The sequence below is a fragment of the Ceratosolen solmsi genome, unplaced genomic scaffold (assembly GCF_000503995.2).
Source record: "Ceratosolen solmsi marchali unplaced genomic scaffold, CerSol_1.0 scaffold47, whole genome shotgun sequence".
NCBI lineage: Eukaryota > Metazoa > Arthropoda > Insecta > Hymenoptera > Agaonidae > Ceratosolen > Ceratosolen solmsi.
The window spans coordinates 9,814,569-9,832,674 of record NW_011948419.1 but is presented as its reverse complement, the minus strand read 5'-3'; the positions used below and the strand labels follow the sequence as shown (position 1 = coordinate 9,832,674).

General features: G+C 23.1%; 1 protein-coding gene across 2 annotated transcripts; it reads left to right on the top strand.

Annotated features, from left to right (window-relative positions):
- Nucleotides 1-7,571: 7,571 nt before the first annotated feature.
- REPTOR (repressed by TOR) lies at nucleotides 7,572-12,703 on the top strand. Of its 2 annotated transcripts, XM_011497691.1 has the most exons (5): nucleotides 7,572-8,216; nucleotides 8,344-8,760; nucleotides 9,166-9,651; nucleotides 11,984-12,106; nucleotides 12,181-12,703. In XM_011497691.1, the coding sequence occupies exons 1-5, from the start codon at nucleotides 7,631-7,633 to the stop codon at nucleotides 12,273-12,275; spliced, it is 1,707 nt and encodes a 568-aa protein (XP_011495993.1). In that variant the 5' UTR covers nucleotides 7,572-7,630; the 3' UTR covers nucleotides 12,276-12,703. The 2 variants fall into 2 exon arrangements, with proteins under 2 accessions (XP_011495993.1, XP_011495994.1); XM_011497692.1 differs by lacking the exons at nucleotides 11,984-12,106; nucleotides 12,181-12,703 and adding an exon at nucleotides 10,910-11,041.
- Nucleotides 12,704-18,106: the final 5,403 nt, after the last annotated feature.

Sequence of the window (18,106 nt, the reverse complement as noted above, 5' to 3'; positions counted from 1 at the left end):
ACTTAATATTTATAACTTATTTATAATGTTATCTAGGAATCTAATCATATTTAATATCTATTTTACAAATGAAATTAATATTTTATAATGCAAATATTCACTTCTCTTATTCTTTACCATTTATTAATATTAATATATATTTCATAAACTTTAATAAAAGCTAATATAATATAAACTATTACATACTATCGTACTAAAAATTAATGCACCAATTAAACTATTAGAAAAAAAATTAAGGAATTTTCAGTCAGTTGGTCAATAAAAAGCAAACAATAAATGCGTAAATATACATGCATATATATATATATATATATATATATATAATTAGCTACATAAAACAGATGTCCCATATTTCTCTTTTCTACTGTGATGTTTTCATTTCATCAGCTTATTTATCTTAAAATAAATTACTTAAAGCAGACTCGCAATAGAATAACGTTTTTAACGAATAATGTATTGATATTTAAAAAATGTTAGGCTTCCACGGTAATACATCTACGATATACTGTATCTACTTCCATTTTTAAGAATACCAAGCCTAATATTTTCATTCGCCATATATTTCCATTCTGCAGTGTAATAAATTTTGTATTTACACCTTGTATTTCTATTCCATCGAGGCAATAGAATTAAAATTATATTTAATATATGCTGTTGATTAAATATATAAGTAGATAAATAGATCAACAAATAAATTATAGAGTCAATCACAAGATTGATAGTATAATTATATTATATTTTGATATACACACGATATAAATATATTGTAAGTTGTAATAGAATTTTGAAAATTATTATACCATTCTCTTGTTGCATATAATTATAACAAACACTGTTTAGGATTGGACTAAAAACTTCCAGGTATTCGGTGGGAGGCAACTGGAAGGGTTAGCGTATTTATTCAATAATTAACAGGTTTGCGTATCTTGCTGTTTTCCCCTTTATTTTACAGACTACACAATAAGTATGATTCTAAGATAGTGTTGTGAATCTGTAACATCTTGCAGTTCGGCGGTAGTTGTCACGTGATGTTAGCATGCACCACATGCAAGGCTAGGAGGTTTTAAATCTTCTGATCCCTGACCTAGTGCGCTTGATGGTAAATGGTTACACTGAAAGTAAGCGGTCGTATATAAGTAGTACTACTTCGTGCAATGTTCGTGACGGCTGGCGCGCTCGCGCCTTCAATCAATGCCTATTGCGGCTGGTGCATTCGCAGTTTAACTCAAAGCGCGTAAGTGCTTTCAATAAATGGTTTCTCATTTAATTAACTTCACAGAAATTTATGTGTATTACCGAATTCTGTAATCAGTGCGCAGATAATACACTTCATATTTCGTGATCGTTTTTGGAATGCAATCAGCACTATTGACTGCTTGAACTATAACTCACTAAACTTTTATTAAATGTATTGGCTTCACTATATTTGGCTTACTAGGTTATTGTTGCCGAGTCTGACTGAATTATATACGTATAATGAGTAAAACTGACTGACTGATATATGGCGTAATGTGATTGCTGTGTAGAATTATAATAATTGATAACCGATTGATGGAGAAATCTACCGTGAGCGTACAAACCTGTTGAATACACGCACAAAACTGATGGTTTGTAAGTTCCGTGGTGACGCTGCTGAGAGATTTTTACTGCGTGAGTTCACTGCAAGAATTTCACTGCTAAAGAGCGAGACTAGAGACTAGAGACTAGAGACTAGACTTAGAAAATTCTAAGCGACGTTATTAATCGAAGACTATATAAGCATTGTGAGCCATTTGAAAGAAAAACATAACAAGTATATGAAAAACTCTCGGCCCAAGTGTTTACAGAAACTTGAGAGATCTAGAGACTAGTGATGTCGATGATCACGGTCTTAGAAGTTGCTTCAATCCCGAACAAATACCTATATTAAATAAATTTTTTTTATAAATAATTAAAATATATATTCAATAAACGTAAATCATATTTCTTAGTGATAGTATGCACTTCAGAAGAATTAGTATTATATAATGAAAGTAATTATACTTATATTCTTACCACTTCTTTTCGCTGTTTAATTAAAAATATAATTATATGCATGAATTATATATATTTGAACATAATTGAAAGAACTATAAATGCAAATAATAACATACTATTCCAATAGAATAATATTATTAATTCCTAAATAACATGTTAAATTTTATAATTTATTCAAATTAATGATTTACAAAAAATCATAATACGTTCATATTTTCAAATACAAAACTTTTTATTAGATAATTATTATATTTTAATAATATGAACAATTCAGAATTGTTGAACATATTCAGAATTAAAGATTTAAAAATATTAATATTAATAAATCTTTGTTTTTAATACACTTCAAAGTTCCTTTGCGTGTATTAAATTATTATTTTATGTGTTGAATTATTAAATGTACTAAATTGCGTGTATTAAATAAAATAAATTCCTTCCTTTCCTCTATCGTCTTTTATAAGTTTTATAAGCTGCAAGGATAGATATAGTTCAATCATTTCATTAATTTATATAGAGATATTATAACTATATTATAAAGAGCATTTTCAATTGTTGACAGTCTTTTGTGGTTTTTTTGCGAATTCTGCTAGTACTGTAACCGTATTACATTGATAAAAGTTTCGGTATTGTTTTCATATACTCTTATAACTGTATATATATTATATTTTTCAATCGTTTACACTATATTTATCATGAGTCTACACTATATTATCAGACCATGAATATGTAAAAGTTTCTGTTTTTTAATAAATAAATTTACATTTAGTCAATTGAAAAGGGGTTTAATATTCTTACAAATCTAAATACGCTAAATACATTTTTAAGTAAAATAAAATAATATTATAAGGTTATGCGAAAAAATATGTAATATTTGCTACATGAAATAATATATTCTGAACTGCTACGATATGTACGTATTAAATAACAACACAATGAAATATATATACACATTTTATGTTTAAAGTAAGCTTTGAAAGTCAAATACAATAAAGAACAAAAACTACATATTTGAAAATGATCTGCTAAACGTAATGGCTTCGCAAAGGCTACTAATTGATAACTTTACTTGACAATATAATTTTTTTTCTATATAAGTATATTTTTTTAAAGTTAAACAATGTTTTAAAAAATTAATTTAACTTATTTGCTTTAAAATATTTATTTACTTTTTGCAAAACATAATATATTTAAAATACATTATTTAATTAAATATATTTAAAGTATAAATAATAAAAATATTCAATTATTCAATTTAAAAACAACAAAATATTTTCAATTATAATTCTTTAATATAACAAATCAAAATTTTGACCTTCAGTCAATCATTCGGTAATATTTCGGTAATCATTTCATTCGGTAATATTCTATATATTAATTTTCTTTTGTTCTTTTATTATTGTATATGTCACATAAAAATGTTATAAACAAATATTTTTTTCAATGAATTCTATTCATATAATAATTTTATTTGTTTATTATAATAATATAATATTTTAATAAATTAAATAATTCATTTAAATTATGCTTATACTAATAAATTTTCAATTCTTTAAATTTACTCTTATAAGAAAATGTGCTATGTTTCCAACAAACTAGCTATAATTTATTACAAAATTAAAAAAATGTTATTAATTAATAATTTATTATGAAAAATCAAATTTACATATAATTGTTTCTATCAAAATAACTATTTTTAATTTTATTCAATTTTTCAATAAAAGAATAATGATTCATTATAATATTAAACTTCTTAATTTATAAAACTATACAATTTTACATAAAAATTATATTGTAAAATAAATTTCAATATTAATATTATTCATAATAATAACCTATAATTCATATTGATTTTACAATAAAAGGATTTTAATATTTTTTTTAATTTCTTGTATTACGAGCATTTGAATTTTCTATAATTTTTTATTGTTTGATGTTAACTAGATAACTTTATTTTTTAGGATCATTTTTTATTTTCGAAAGATCTATAAGGCTATCGAATCTATAAAAGTTATCATTTCTGTTATATGGATAATTTCATATCAATGAAAAATTTAACCTCAAGTTGTACATTAGCTTAAAGTAAAGTAGTGACAATATAAATATTTAAATTTTATTAATATATAAATTAAGTTAATTCCATTTGTATATAAAAATCTCAATATAATTTTTAATTGATAAATAAATTATGTTATAAGCGTTAAATTTTTACCTGAAAGATTCATCAAATATTAAAAATTGATATTTTTCACTAAGGGAAGTATATGGATTTATCTTTTCTTTTTTTTACTATACATGAATTTTTATTCAAAAAAGTTTAATTTTCATATTTATTTAATGGTTGACATAAAATTAAATGAAAATTATTTTTAACACTTTCAAAAAATTAGAACCTAAAATTTAATTTAGATTTTTCAATTGACTATGATTAATTCTTAAAAACATTTTTATTTAAATAAATTTTGAAAATTATATTAAATTTATGTATCTAGTATATTTTTAATTCTTAAATAAGTTTTTACTTATTAAATTACACCTATATATTTATACCCTTTCTCAACTTTACAATATGTAAATAAATAATATTGTATATATTTTATTTTATATTGGCAGTTTATAAAATATATACTATCACTATATAAAAAAAAAGAAATTTTATAATTATAAATTTTACCATAAAAATATGTTTTTTATCATAGATTACTCTGGTCATTGCTGCAAATGAATTGTACCAATTATTGGAAATAATTGATATTACAGGTACAAACTACTTCCTATAATATTTTAAATATACATTTAATGTTTTAAATGACAAGTTTTGTAATTTGTACAAAATTTATATCATGTAAATAATTATCATATAACCTATATTATATATTGCAACAATATTAAGAACATTTTTTTTTACTATACATGATTTAAATTTTTTAAGGTAAATAATTATATTTAGATATTTAAGTTTAATATTAAAAAAAAATAAAAAGAATCTTTAATTTTTTTAAAAATATGTGATATTCTCTCTGTATTTTTCTGACTTTTTAATAATTTTTTTGTTAATTTAATATTGTAAGTATTTGATAACACAATATGATTATAAAAGAATTTCTATCGTATGAAAAATCTATTTTAATTATTATTATATAATAATAAAATTAAAAATACATATATATAATAAATATATAATATAAAAAAATATATAAGGTACACAATATTTTATATATTGAATATTAATATGTAAAAAGCATTTCTTTTAATCAAAATCAAATTATGTATAACCTACTTGTTTTACCATAGATATTAAATAAAATGAAATTGTGTTGTGTATTTGATAAATCTATGATTATAATCAGTAGAAATATAATTTTCTACTGATTACTTATATAATTCTCATTGTATCATATATCTATTTTGATATGTTTATTTGATCCAAAATAATTGTGATTAAGCTATTAAAAGAATTAATGTTAGCAACAATCATGAAAAGATAATGAAACTAAACATTATAATAATAGAACCGTAAGATGCAGATTGCTTATATTTACTATTGATGCTGAATATTTTTACATTTAATTCTTGTAAACAGTTATTCAACTCATGTACATACTGAAGACACCATTTCATGAAGATAAAGTAATATTGGTTAGTTTAATTGTTTAATGTATTTTATTTATGTGTTAAATAATAAATATATATTTCTACAATATTATGAAACTTGTGATTGTAAATATTAAATCAACTTCCTAATTATTTTAAACCTTTCCAGACTTCAATAAACTTTGTAGATATTTTAATTTTCTATAATCTAATAGTGAAGATCAATTTTAATTATAATATTACAATTACATGAAACGCTTACAAATTTATAAAGACTATTTCTAAAAAAAATTTTTTAATAAGAAATTTAATTGTTACTTTGAATTTTGGAATATTATTGTAGAATATTTTACAAAAGGTTAAACATATGTTTAAAACAAAATTGTAATTGTTTTTTGGCAGTAAAGAAAACATTGTATAATGGTCATGTTTTCTTAATAAGTAAATTGAATGTATAATAAATTATATAATGTTTGTAAAAACATGTTATTTATAAATTATTTTGAATTGAAAGTTTCTGTTGTCAAAAGTATTTATTTAAAAAAAGCATCTATGAAATAATAAAATTGTCTTCCTAAAATATAGATGCATTTAATTTAATGGTAGTAAAGTGGTTATGAATAGATTTTTTCATCACTCGAATGACACCAATGCTGCTTAAAACTAATTTAATCATTTGAAAAACTAATATTACTCATTTTCAATTAAAAAAAAAACAAATTTATATTTTGCCTGAAAATGTATGAATTTATAGTTTTTAAATAATTATTTAAATTTTAGGATAAATAAATATGATATATATTTCATTAAAATTTTATTTTCAAAAATGAATAAAAAAATAAAGAAAAAATAATATATTTATTCTTAAGTGGCATTTAAAATAAATAATTAAAATAACAATATAATTTAGTTAATTTTAATGTATTTTTTAAATACATTTTTTATTTTTGAAATGACAATATATAAATTTATTATTAAATTAAATAAATTTGGCTGGGTATGTCTGTATGGGAGCGTGAATATCGCACGTGAGCGGACTGATAAAAATAAAACATATATAATTTTTTATCAGAACCTAAAATAAAACATTTAAATGCAATATTTAGATTATAAAAAAACTTAATATTGATTTTATAGTATCTTGTTTATTTTAAATCAATAATTTAAATTATTGAATTAGAAAAATCAACACAGTTCTTATTTATCCGAATAAATTTGCTGTTTCACAGATTACGCGTGCGCAATAGAAATGTGCTCAATAAATACGTATATAAACAATTGGCCTTGAGGCTCGTCATTAAAGAAGAATGTACATTCATTGGTAATATTAGTGTGGACAAATTTTGACAATTGACAAAATAAATCGATAATATGTCACTGTTAATTATCATTAACTTATTTAAATTCGAAGTAGTGCAGATAATATGATTTATAATGTAATCAGATGTGAACTGTTAGAAAATTTATTTAGTTGACTGATATATGCAGACAGATTGTAAAATTGTAAAGTACCTGTCAAATTTAGTGGTTTGGCGTCATTTAATGATATCTGAACAATAGATAAAATGGAAAGCAAAAGTTGTTAGTATTAGTTTATGCTTTGTTCAAAATAAATGATTAATCAAATTATTATGCAAGTGAATTTCGCTTTCAAGGTGAGATATATTAAAGTAGTTAATAGCATTAAAGAAAAAAAAAACGTCGGAAGCAGGGTTTTAAGATAAATACGTTGCACCTGCGCAACCCCGTCCGCAATAAAAAATAGATTTGCACTGGCAGTTTATCTTAACTAAAAATAAGACATGCATGAATTACAGTCATAACTGACAAAACGGTTTGTACATTTATTCGTAATTTTAAATTGGTTTCTATATATATTTTGTCTGAATTTATCTGACATTGATCTCTCAACGGCTGTAATCATTGATTCAATCACGTGTCTACTTCATAGCTCTATCATAGAATAAACATCTGTTTCTTATATATTAAAATCATGGTTTGGTACAGTTAAATTATAAGTATTATGGGTGATTCAGCACAGCCTGAACCACAGGAAATGGGTCCATCTTCAGCCTCGGTACCTATTCCGGGTGGTCATAGAGGAGCTAGGTCAGCCTATGATCAATTCTCACCATCGCCATTAGCCAATCCAGCTATTTGGGGTAGTGGTCGTCCAGGAGATCCACTTGAACTCCAGGAATCCTTAGATCCATTACTTTCTTTTAGAATGGATGATGATGACATATTTCAGGTTGATAAAGCAGACCTCATTCAAGGTCCAACTTTAGCTGAACTTAATGCAAATGAAGATACCTTACTTGGTGATTTGAATTTTGATGATCTGCTTCTTCCTGATGAAAATATGCAACCAATGCGAACAACTCCTGCAGGAACCATTGACCTACTTCCTGCTAATAGTTCACTTTTGACTGTAAGTTCTGGAAATTTTGCTCCTAGCAGCTTTCCACAACAAATGCAGGTATATCGAACCTGTTCTCAACTTGCTAGTACCTCTGTTTTTGGCCTTAACAGTCTCACAGGTATCATTGATCCAACAGAAACTGTCAGTCAACCAGCATTTCCAAGTCCTAATACCAGTAATATAGCAGGTTCTGTATTTGATAATTTTTTTAATGTAAATTGTACTGTGTATTATGTAAATTGTTAAATTTACTTTAAATTAATTCATTACAACAGTTAAAAAAAAATTGTTAAATAATAATTTTTATTCAATAGGTAGTTCTACAGCTAGCTCCTCAACTTCTCCACATCCAGCTATAAGACCTATTTTACAATCCACACTTCATGAACTTTTGTTAAGAAAAGGTGAAATTGGTCAAAATATTCCAATGCAAAATCAGATGGAAATAGGTGGTGCATCATCTATGAAACATAAGATTTCAAGACTGTCAATGTCAGCTCCGACACAATCTATGGGTCTTGAACAGATTTGGGCTAACAGAGAACCAAGACAACATCTGTTAAGTACCGGAAGCCTTGGTTTAGGAGAGGCTGGATCAACAAGTAGTTTGAGTACTGGAGGTGCACTTAGCCCCAATCCTCTTGGTCATCTTGATCCACTCAGTCATGATGAAGGTTATGAGGATAGTGATGATGATAGTGACCACTATGATGATTACAGTAGTGATAATGGTAATGATATTAAATGATAAATATTAAATGGTAAATAAAATGTTTTAAGGATTTATAAGAAGAAATATAATTTAAAAGATAAATGACTGATTTATCACGATAATTATTAAGTATCAATATTATTTTTAATCTATTATAAAAAATTGACTAATATTCTGCTTAAAATTATTACTTTAAATTTTTTTATAGTAATTTTTTTAATAGTAAATTTGAATTATTACATTTAACATTTATGAATTTCAAAAAATATAAATAGAAGCTATTTGAATATTTCTAATATTTAACATGATTTATTTCATTTGATAACTTACTTAATTATAAGATTTATTTGTGGTCTATTATAAAGCAGATATATATAATTTTAAGGATGAAAAATAATATGAATCTAATCTCAATTGTTTCCAGAATCTGGAGGAAGTGATAATGAGGATCATATAGCAGGTGGAAGAGTATCAGGTGAATCGCCTTCGAAAGATAAGCAAAAAAAGGAAAAATATTTTTGGCAATACAATGTACAAGCAAAAGGACCAAAGGGTCAAAGATTAGTTGCTCGAGCTCGCCTTGAAAATCCACATGTGCTAAACGAGGCAACAGATCCAGTCTTCAGTCCACAATGTGCATTGCGAGGTATTAAGCACAGTGGTAAAGCAAGAAAGGGTGATGGTAATGATTTAACGCCAAATCCACGCAAACTACATAGTATAGGCAAGGAGTTGGACAAGCTGTCGCGAATTATTAATGATATGACACCAGTTTCTGAGCTGCCCTTTCCAGTGCGACCTAAGACACGTAAAGAAAAGAATAAATTGGCTTCACGAGCTTGCAGATTAAAGAAAAAGGCACAACATGAAGCAAATAAAATTAAACTTCATGGTCTAGAACAAGAACACAGTTGAGTAATATTCTATTGATTCCCTTTGCTTTAATTTAATTCTATTTTTCTTATGAATTCATTTATATATATTTTATAGACAATCATGATTTTTAATACTTTTAAAATTAACGAGTTTTTATTAATAATTTTACTTTATGATATATTTAAATAAAATAAGCTATATATATATATATATTATAATTGAATTTGTAATATTTAATAAATACATAATATATTTATACATATTTAAATTTTTCGTTATTTATAAAAATATTTATATATATTAATATTGTGTAATATACTTTATTATGTATTATAAAATGTTAATTATTAGTTGGTAATTCAATCTATATAAAAAAAGATTTGTAAAAATGTTGGGTTTTTTTATCAGATGAAGATATGCTAGCAATTTTTACATTTTCTTAAATACACTAAAAATATTGAAGATTTTTATATATTTCTATATATATTTTAATGAATTCATTTTCATTTTTAATGAAAAAATTGAATTTTATAAAAATTATAAATGAAAAATAATCAAACAAAAAATTTATGTTTTAGAAAATGTTATTTAAAATATTAGTTTTTAAAAACTACTAATTAAGATTTATTTGAAAAAATGTATTTCAAGTTTTAAGTAATCTGAGTTCAGTCGAATCTTTTTAATCTTTAGTTTGTAACATTTGAACCATATTTGACTCTACCTTGATTCCTTTTGCTTTTAATTTATTGTATTGAGAAATAAATCTTAGAGATATTGTAAGTATTCACTTTTATAGATGTAATAGTTATATAATAAAATTTGCAATCTTAAAACTTGTTCATCATATATTTACACTGATGAAGTACAATCATATTCAAAGTATTTATTTTGCTAAACATTGTTGTTGATGTATGACCAAATAATTGCATTAAGCTAAGTTTCTCATTTTTTATTTCATATCTTCCAAACAAATTATTTTAATGAAATACCAATCAATAATTAATATAAAAATTATTAATGTTTGTTGGTTAATTTTCATTTTCTTTCAAACGTTTTTATTCCAATTTCCAAAATAAAAATTTAATTTCTGTAAGCATTCATATTTTAAATACTTTCACAAATTCAAATAGAATCAATAGATTTAATGTAATATATACTTTATATTGTACAGAATTTCTACTACTATGTCGACTTTAGTTTTATATGATTAACTTAATATTCATGTTTTTAATTAAAAAATGTATAATTATTGAAATATTTAGATTCTATATTTTTATCAATTACTTTTCCAGTATTCCATCCAATTATTGTTATTATGCCAAAAAGAGATGAAAAGCCTCATTTCATCTAAGATTTATCACCAAATACAGTTAAGCCATTCTCATTATTTTTTGTTTTATATCTATTCCAATTACTGCTGTCCTTGCAATTTTCTTACAAACAATTAATGACGCGATAAAAAATGTCTTGATATTATTATTATAAATAAATCAACAAGAACAATCAGTAATTATCTGTTCAATATTTTCTATTACTTAGAAACTTAATTGTTTCAAATTATTTGTTTTTAAATAAACTTTGCTTTATATTTCATAATATTATATATTAATTTCGTCCATGTATAGCAATTTTTAAAAAATTTGTTTTAAATAAATAGTTGTGGTAGTACATCAAATATGGAATTCTGTACAACATTCTCAATATTCTTGTAATAAGTTACATGATATAAATAAATATATATTGATTACCAAACTAAAATAATTGAAAATTTATAAATGCGTTAAAAATTTATATTTATTATCAAAAACAAAGTATATTGCAATTGAAAATTCTCCAAACTTATTTATTTTCAATTATATTAAAAATTAAAATAAAAATTTTCTATTATGTTTTAATTAAATCTATAATACTTTCGAGTTAAATATTCAAAAATACAAAACACTTTTTTTAATTTTAAAATGGCATCTGTTTAAAATTATTGATTTCAAATTTAAGTTAAATTTAAAAAGAATTATAAAATTAAAAAAGAAATTCATGTATAGAATTATATCTTATTAATGTATTTCTTATTAATAAAAGAATTTAACAATTAAAATAATGTAAATGCTATGTAATTATACTAATAAAAATTGTATGATGTAATATATTTTGAATAATAATGGTATTATAAATAACATGCATGTTGAAATCATAACTGTCATCAAATTATTATTTCTGAAAAAAGCATTGGAATAATTAAATAAACTAAAAAATTAATTATTTAAGATTTCAATTTTTAGTCACTATATAAAGTAAGGAATAATCATGATTGATTATTAATTATATAATATTATTTAATGTATAAGATTCTATTTTTTAAATTCTAGAGAGACTTATACATGGTATAGTACAAGCAAAACAAATATTATCTGTTAAATTGTCTGAAACTAATCTTGAGGCTCAAGAAGAACTTACCCGGCAAATGGAAAAAGTTTGTAAAAATGCAACCAGTGAGTATCTATATTAATGAAATATTTATTTATAACATTTTATCAATAATATTAATATATTTTTTTGTTATCAGAAGTAAAGATAGCCAATCACTCAACAGAATTTGTCAATAAAGTGTTAGATAAAGTGAAATCTGGAGTACTTGATGGAGGAATAGATGATTTTTAGTATATACTCTTTAAAGAACTAATAATTTTAGTTATTGTGTACAAAATATCAATGGTTGGGGTAAATACTGCTAAATGTAATAGATCTACAAGTGTTTAAAACTACCATGATGAAAAATCATTATTGTAACCGATAAAAATTAAGAATAATCGATTACGTCTTCGTTTTAAATAATTATAACAATCAATTATCAAGATATACAATAAATTAGCTATGGAGAAATCTGTGCTTGAGATTGGCAAATATGTAGAAAATAATTTATATTTTTCATTTAAAAATGCCTTTATAATACAAAATTCAATAATAATATTTGCCCCTCAAGTTCAGAATAGTGGTCTACCTCAAAATGAAACGCTATACCTGCATAAATTGTTTAAATATTTAATATTTTTAAATTTAATATTCATTTATTAAATTAACTAACTAGAAAGCACTTATTATTTCCATGTTCATTTACATTTCAATATGTGCACAACATTAACACAAGTTTTTATTTTTTCTAAAAATAAATTATTCTAAAAATATTATATACACTTATTATATATATAATTTTTTTCATTACTTTATTTAGATTTTATGTAATAATTCTAGACATTAAATTGTCTATTTAAATGTAAAAATTGTAATATTGTGTCATGACTAACAACATTACATCGTTTTTAAAATAAGCCAATTAATGTCTAGAATTAAAAAATGAAAGTATATCATAAAATTTTAGATAAATAAAAAAAAATAAAAGAAATGAAATTAATTGCATATAATTGTTTTTTTTTGGTAGTTAATGTCGTGCACTAAAGAAATATTTAAATATCAAACCATTTACTTAATAAGACAAATTTAGGTTAATTATTTTAATGTTAAATTTAAGAAAATGTAGCTCTGGCAGCAACTTAAATATAAATTGTAGTGATGCCACATTCAATTATTTTTTTAAAAACGCGCTGCGCGTGTATTCGTGCATGTATGTATCTATAGTTAAGCGCGCGCATGGATGTGTGTTAATTATGGTGAGAAATACTTTAATAATATTTTGTATTTTTTCTAGTAAAAGAACTTACAAAAACTTATTTTTATGATAATTCATATTACAAATTGATTTTGCATTTTAAAAACGCACTCAACATTGTAGTCCTACATACATTAATTGTTTATATTTTTAAATTATAATAAATTTGTTATTGTTCCTTTTATTTATCAAAAACTATAATAAATATTATTTATATATAAATATTATAATAAAAAACATATGAAAATTTTTTATGAATTCATTTTAACGAATTTTGTTAATATTTCTACTGTACTGTTAAATCATTTACTGAACTTTTATATTTAAAGTATTATATTTTTTAACTAGTTCAATCAACCAGAAAATGACATACTGGTTTAATTTTGAATATACACATTCATGCACGTGCATGCAAAGTACCTAGGCACAAATAATACATATATATCAATCATAATATTTGTTTTCATTTATTTTATAGCCTATAAAAACTATTTTTTATTTTGTAATTACTTAAAAATTAAAAAATAACAGTATTGAAATTAAGTAATAAAAGTGGTATAAATTTTAATATATTAAAAATGAAAATAAAATAAATTATCTAATTAGCAGTTAAATCATTGAAATTGTATAAAATGTTAGTTAATAATTTTATTTTTGTAATTGAATAATTGTAGATACAAAATTAGAAATTTTTATGTAAATTTTTGATATTTATACATGTCAACATGTTACATATTAAATAAATAAAAATGTTGCAGTTTCATATAATTGTATTATGGTACTTATTTTATTAAATAATATATTAATTTTATAAGTTTTCATAATTATGTAACAATTTAAGTAAATTATTAATATTATTATATATTAAATAATATTATTAACATTAGTTTATATTATAAAGATTATATGAATCAAACTTTTACATATATAATATTGGACAAATTAATAATGCAATATGTTTAGGTTTGGAGCACTTACAAGAAATTTAATTCTTCGAAATTTGTAATTGTTATAGCTCGCAAAATCGTAAACATTGACTTCGAAATTTCTCGATCATTTTAAAACCTTTGCTTGCGAACATCCTGTAATGTTTATCTAGTCTCCACATAGTAACTACGGTAGAATTCTCGAACGTTTTCAGTGGGCATTATCTCTGACGTCATGTAAGACTTGGCATAGTAACACCTATGCATTGTTGCTAGCTAAGTAATTGCCGTACGCATATTTAAGGGACGCACGCGACAAGTCTAGCTCTCTCTCTCTTCTGAAGATGCCATGGCACGGATCACGGTCTCTTAACAGAACCGTCATGAAATAGTGATGTATCTCAACAAAGCCGCGACGGAACGAATAAGCCTTCAATTTCGTACACGTATTCAACAGGCTTGTAGGCTGACTGTAAATTTCTAAATCAATTAGTTTTAGTTATTACTCTACATAGAAACTAAACTCTGCCTTATACCAGTCAGTCACCTTTTACTAAATTTCCGCACATAATTCAGCAAGACTCTGCAACAATAAGCTAGTAAGCCAATAGTAAAGCCAATACATTTAACAACTATTTAAGTGCACTTAAATAGTTAAAAATCAAATGTTCAAGTAGTCAAGAGTGCTGATTGCATTCCAAGAGTGATTACGAAATAAGAAGTGTATTACCTGCGCGCTCATCACAGAATTCGGTAAAACACATAAATTTCTATGAAGTTAATTAAATGAGAAACCATTCATTGATAGCATAAACGCGCCGGCCTCGTACGGCACTGATGGTGCGAATGCACCTGCTCCGACAGGCACTATACGATTACAAAGCTGAAAGTTCACCCGCGAATGGTTGAAGGTGTATGAAAGGGCACCAGCTACAAGGCATTATTGCTTGAGTCAACTAAGAGGAAACGCGCTATATATGGCAAACGGCCACCTCACACACAACTGATCTTCGGTTAAGGCGACGCGCTTTCTGTAACACTACTGTCTTCGGATGCTGATCTCCAGATTAGAAAATACAAACAAATATAGAATATTTTAAATAATTCTACATAAACCTTAAAAAATAAAATATTTTACTTTACTTGCACGATAGAAGTTAAAAAGCAATTTATGTAAATAAAACAAACAATACAAATTTTTTAATAGGTCATTATTAAATGGTGACAGATAATGATTAAGAGATAATCTTACGTAATCGAAAGGCACTTTTTGTCAATATTTCTACAATGAAACAAATTTTAAAATGCTCACATGTTCTAATAGTTTCGGTTAATCAAATTGTAAACAAACATTATCAAGCGAATTGATTCCATACCAGATTAATAATTTTAGCTTTATCTGAATCTGTTACTTAAACCGAATCAACTTTATGTAGTAAATATCTATATTCATCCAGATACTATAGAAATATTTGAGGCCGATATCGGAAAGCACATGGTTCATAGACGTTCACAATAATCTTTTAATGTGTGGAATAGAAATTTGTAAGATTCCATTTATACTAAATATATTGTACTATGATATTATCTCATTATTTTATAATGGTGTTTAATAATAAATTATTATCTAATGATAATACTTATAAACAAATTACAAAACTGCTTAATGTTTATATTTAACATTAATATTTTATAGAATACAAGAAATTGAATAAAAAATGATAAATATAGTTTTTATTAATATATAAGGAATCCATTTATAAAAATATTGCTATCAAATATTTATTTCGAAATTCCACTGATTGTTGAAAAAATCTTAAAAAAATTTATAAATAACAAAATGAATATATTATTATTACATTATATCTTAATATATTAAGTTATATAATTATATTAATATTTTTATATTTATTTAAATCACGTTTCAATTGGAATTTTTATTTTATATATAATTTATTACATCGTTTGATTATAATTACAAAAACAATATTTTATCGTATGGAATATTTCATACAATATATATGTTAGAAAAATTTGAATAATATTTTTAATAATTAAATCTATTGTTCTATTATATTATAAGATTCTTCTTAAAACCTATGTTGTAATGTAACTTTATGTTTCATAAGATGGTTAACAGAAATAGTTGTCATAATATTATTTGTGGAAGTATATATTATATAATTGTTAAAAAATTGATTGGATATTTATTTTATATATTTATATTATATAATCTTAACAGATTTCATGAAGTCGTTGATATAACAAAATATTTTTAGAAAAATTGAATGTATAAATGTACATTTTGATTAATTAAATTAAATACATCAAAGAATTAATGAAATTTTATAGATCACCTTAAAAAACGCATTCTTTTACTAGGTTCATCAGTGATTACAAACCATTTGAATTATGACAATTATTCTAAAACATTGTTTCTTTACATTGTTTCAAATTATACGGAATATAAAAATTGGGTGGTATTGTAATTTATATTACAATAGCTTGCAAAATAGTCCATTTATAATTATGTAGATCATAAATTAAAGTAAGATAATAATAATAATATTTAAATTCAACTCAATCAAATGAAATTAGTAGAGATAATATTGCAAATTTGAGAAACATGATCAAATTATATTACAAGAATAAATATATAAAATCTAAAAAGAGATCAAATAATTAATATAAATTTTACAAGCACTAATAGAGTAAGAAAAACTTTAAGAATAATGGAATAAAAGATATTTACTATGCGTTCTGTACAGTAACTAAATTATAATAAAACATTAATAAAAAATATAAATCATATTTTATCAATCTTTATACATTTTTTAAACATCATTAAAAAGAATTCCTTTTTATAAAATGAAATTAAATAGGCAAATACAATTTTTATCTATTATAAAACTATAAGTAATATTTAAATTAAGTGAAACATACACATCATTCATAATAGTTTTTACCAATGATTGTAAATGATTAAAAGCAATATTGTCTTAATAGATGAACAATGATAGGATTATAAAATATAGTCTATCCAAAATTAATGTTGTAATTAATAATAATTTAATATTATATATATATATATATATATATATATATATATATATATATATAATATATGAATTATTAAAAGTAATGTAAAAAAATCAGTCATTGTATATTTATTCATTTATAATCAGAATGATATATCATGAATACTAACGGTAGGAAGCGTTGAACTCATAGATATTGTAAAAATATAAATAAATTTGATAAATTTAAAGATTTAATAGCAACAATATTATTTTACTAAATTTCTAATGTAGTATTATGGTAAAAAAAAAATTCGATGAAACTTCTGAATTTCATTCATTGCTTAGGTTGATTAAATTAATATTAAAAAAATGGTATATACTAGACTATTTAGGATTTAATTTACAGCTAAATTTGAAATCGTAAAAATATTCGTTCGTTGTGAAAGAATTGTCAAGCAAAAGATTTCACCCATATTATTTAGATATATGTGAGTTTTTAACATTTACATATTTTATTAGTTTAGTATTAAATCAATTTTTCAAACATTATTGCTTTGCATTCTCAGAAATACTGTTTCTAATCAGAATATTTACATTGATTTTTATTTCGAAAATTAGATTTACTAAATGCTTTTTGATTTAGTAAGCAAATATGTTAAAAAATTGTACATAATTTGTTTGATATAAAATAATTAAATCAATTAATTCACTCTAATAATAAATATTAACTGACATTAATACATTATTTTTAAATCTTGAAATACATTTTTTTAATAGCTCATATATCACCATTTTGAAATAAAATATAATTATTTAATATTTTAATATATATCAATTTGGAATAAAAAGTATATTGAGTTTATCTCTTATTTTTTACAG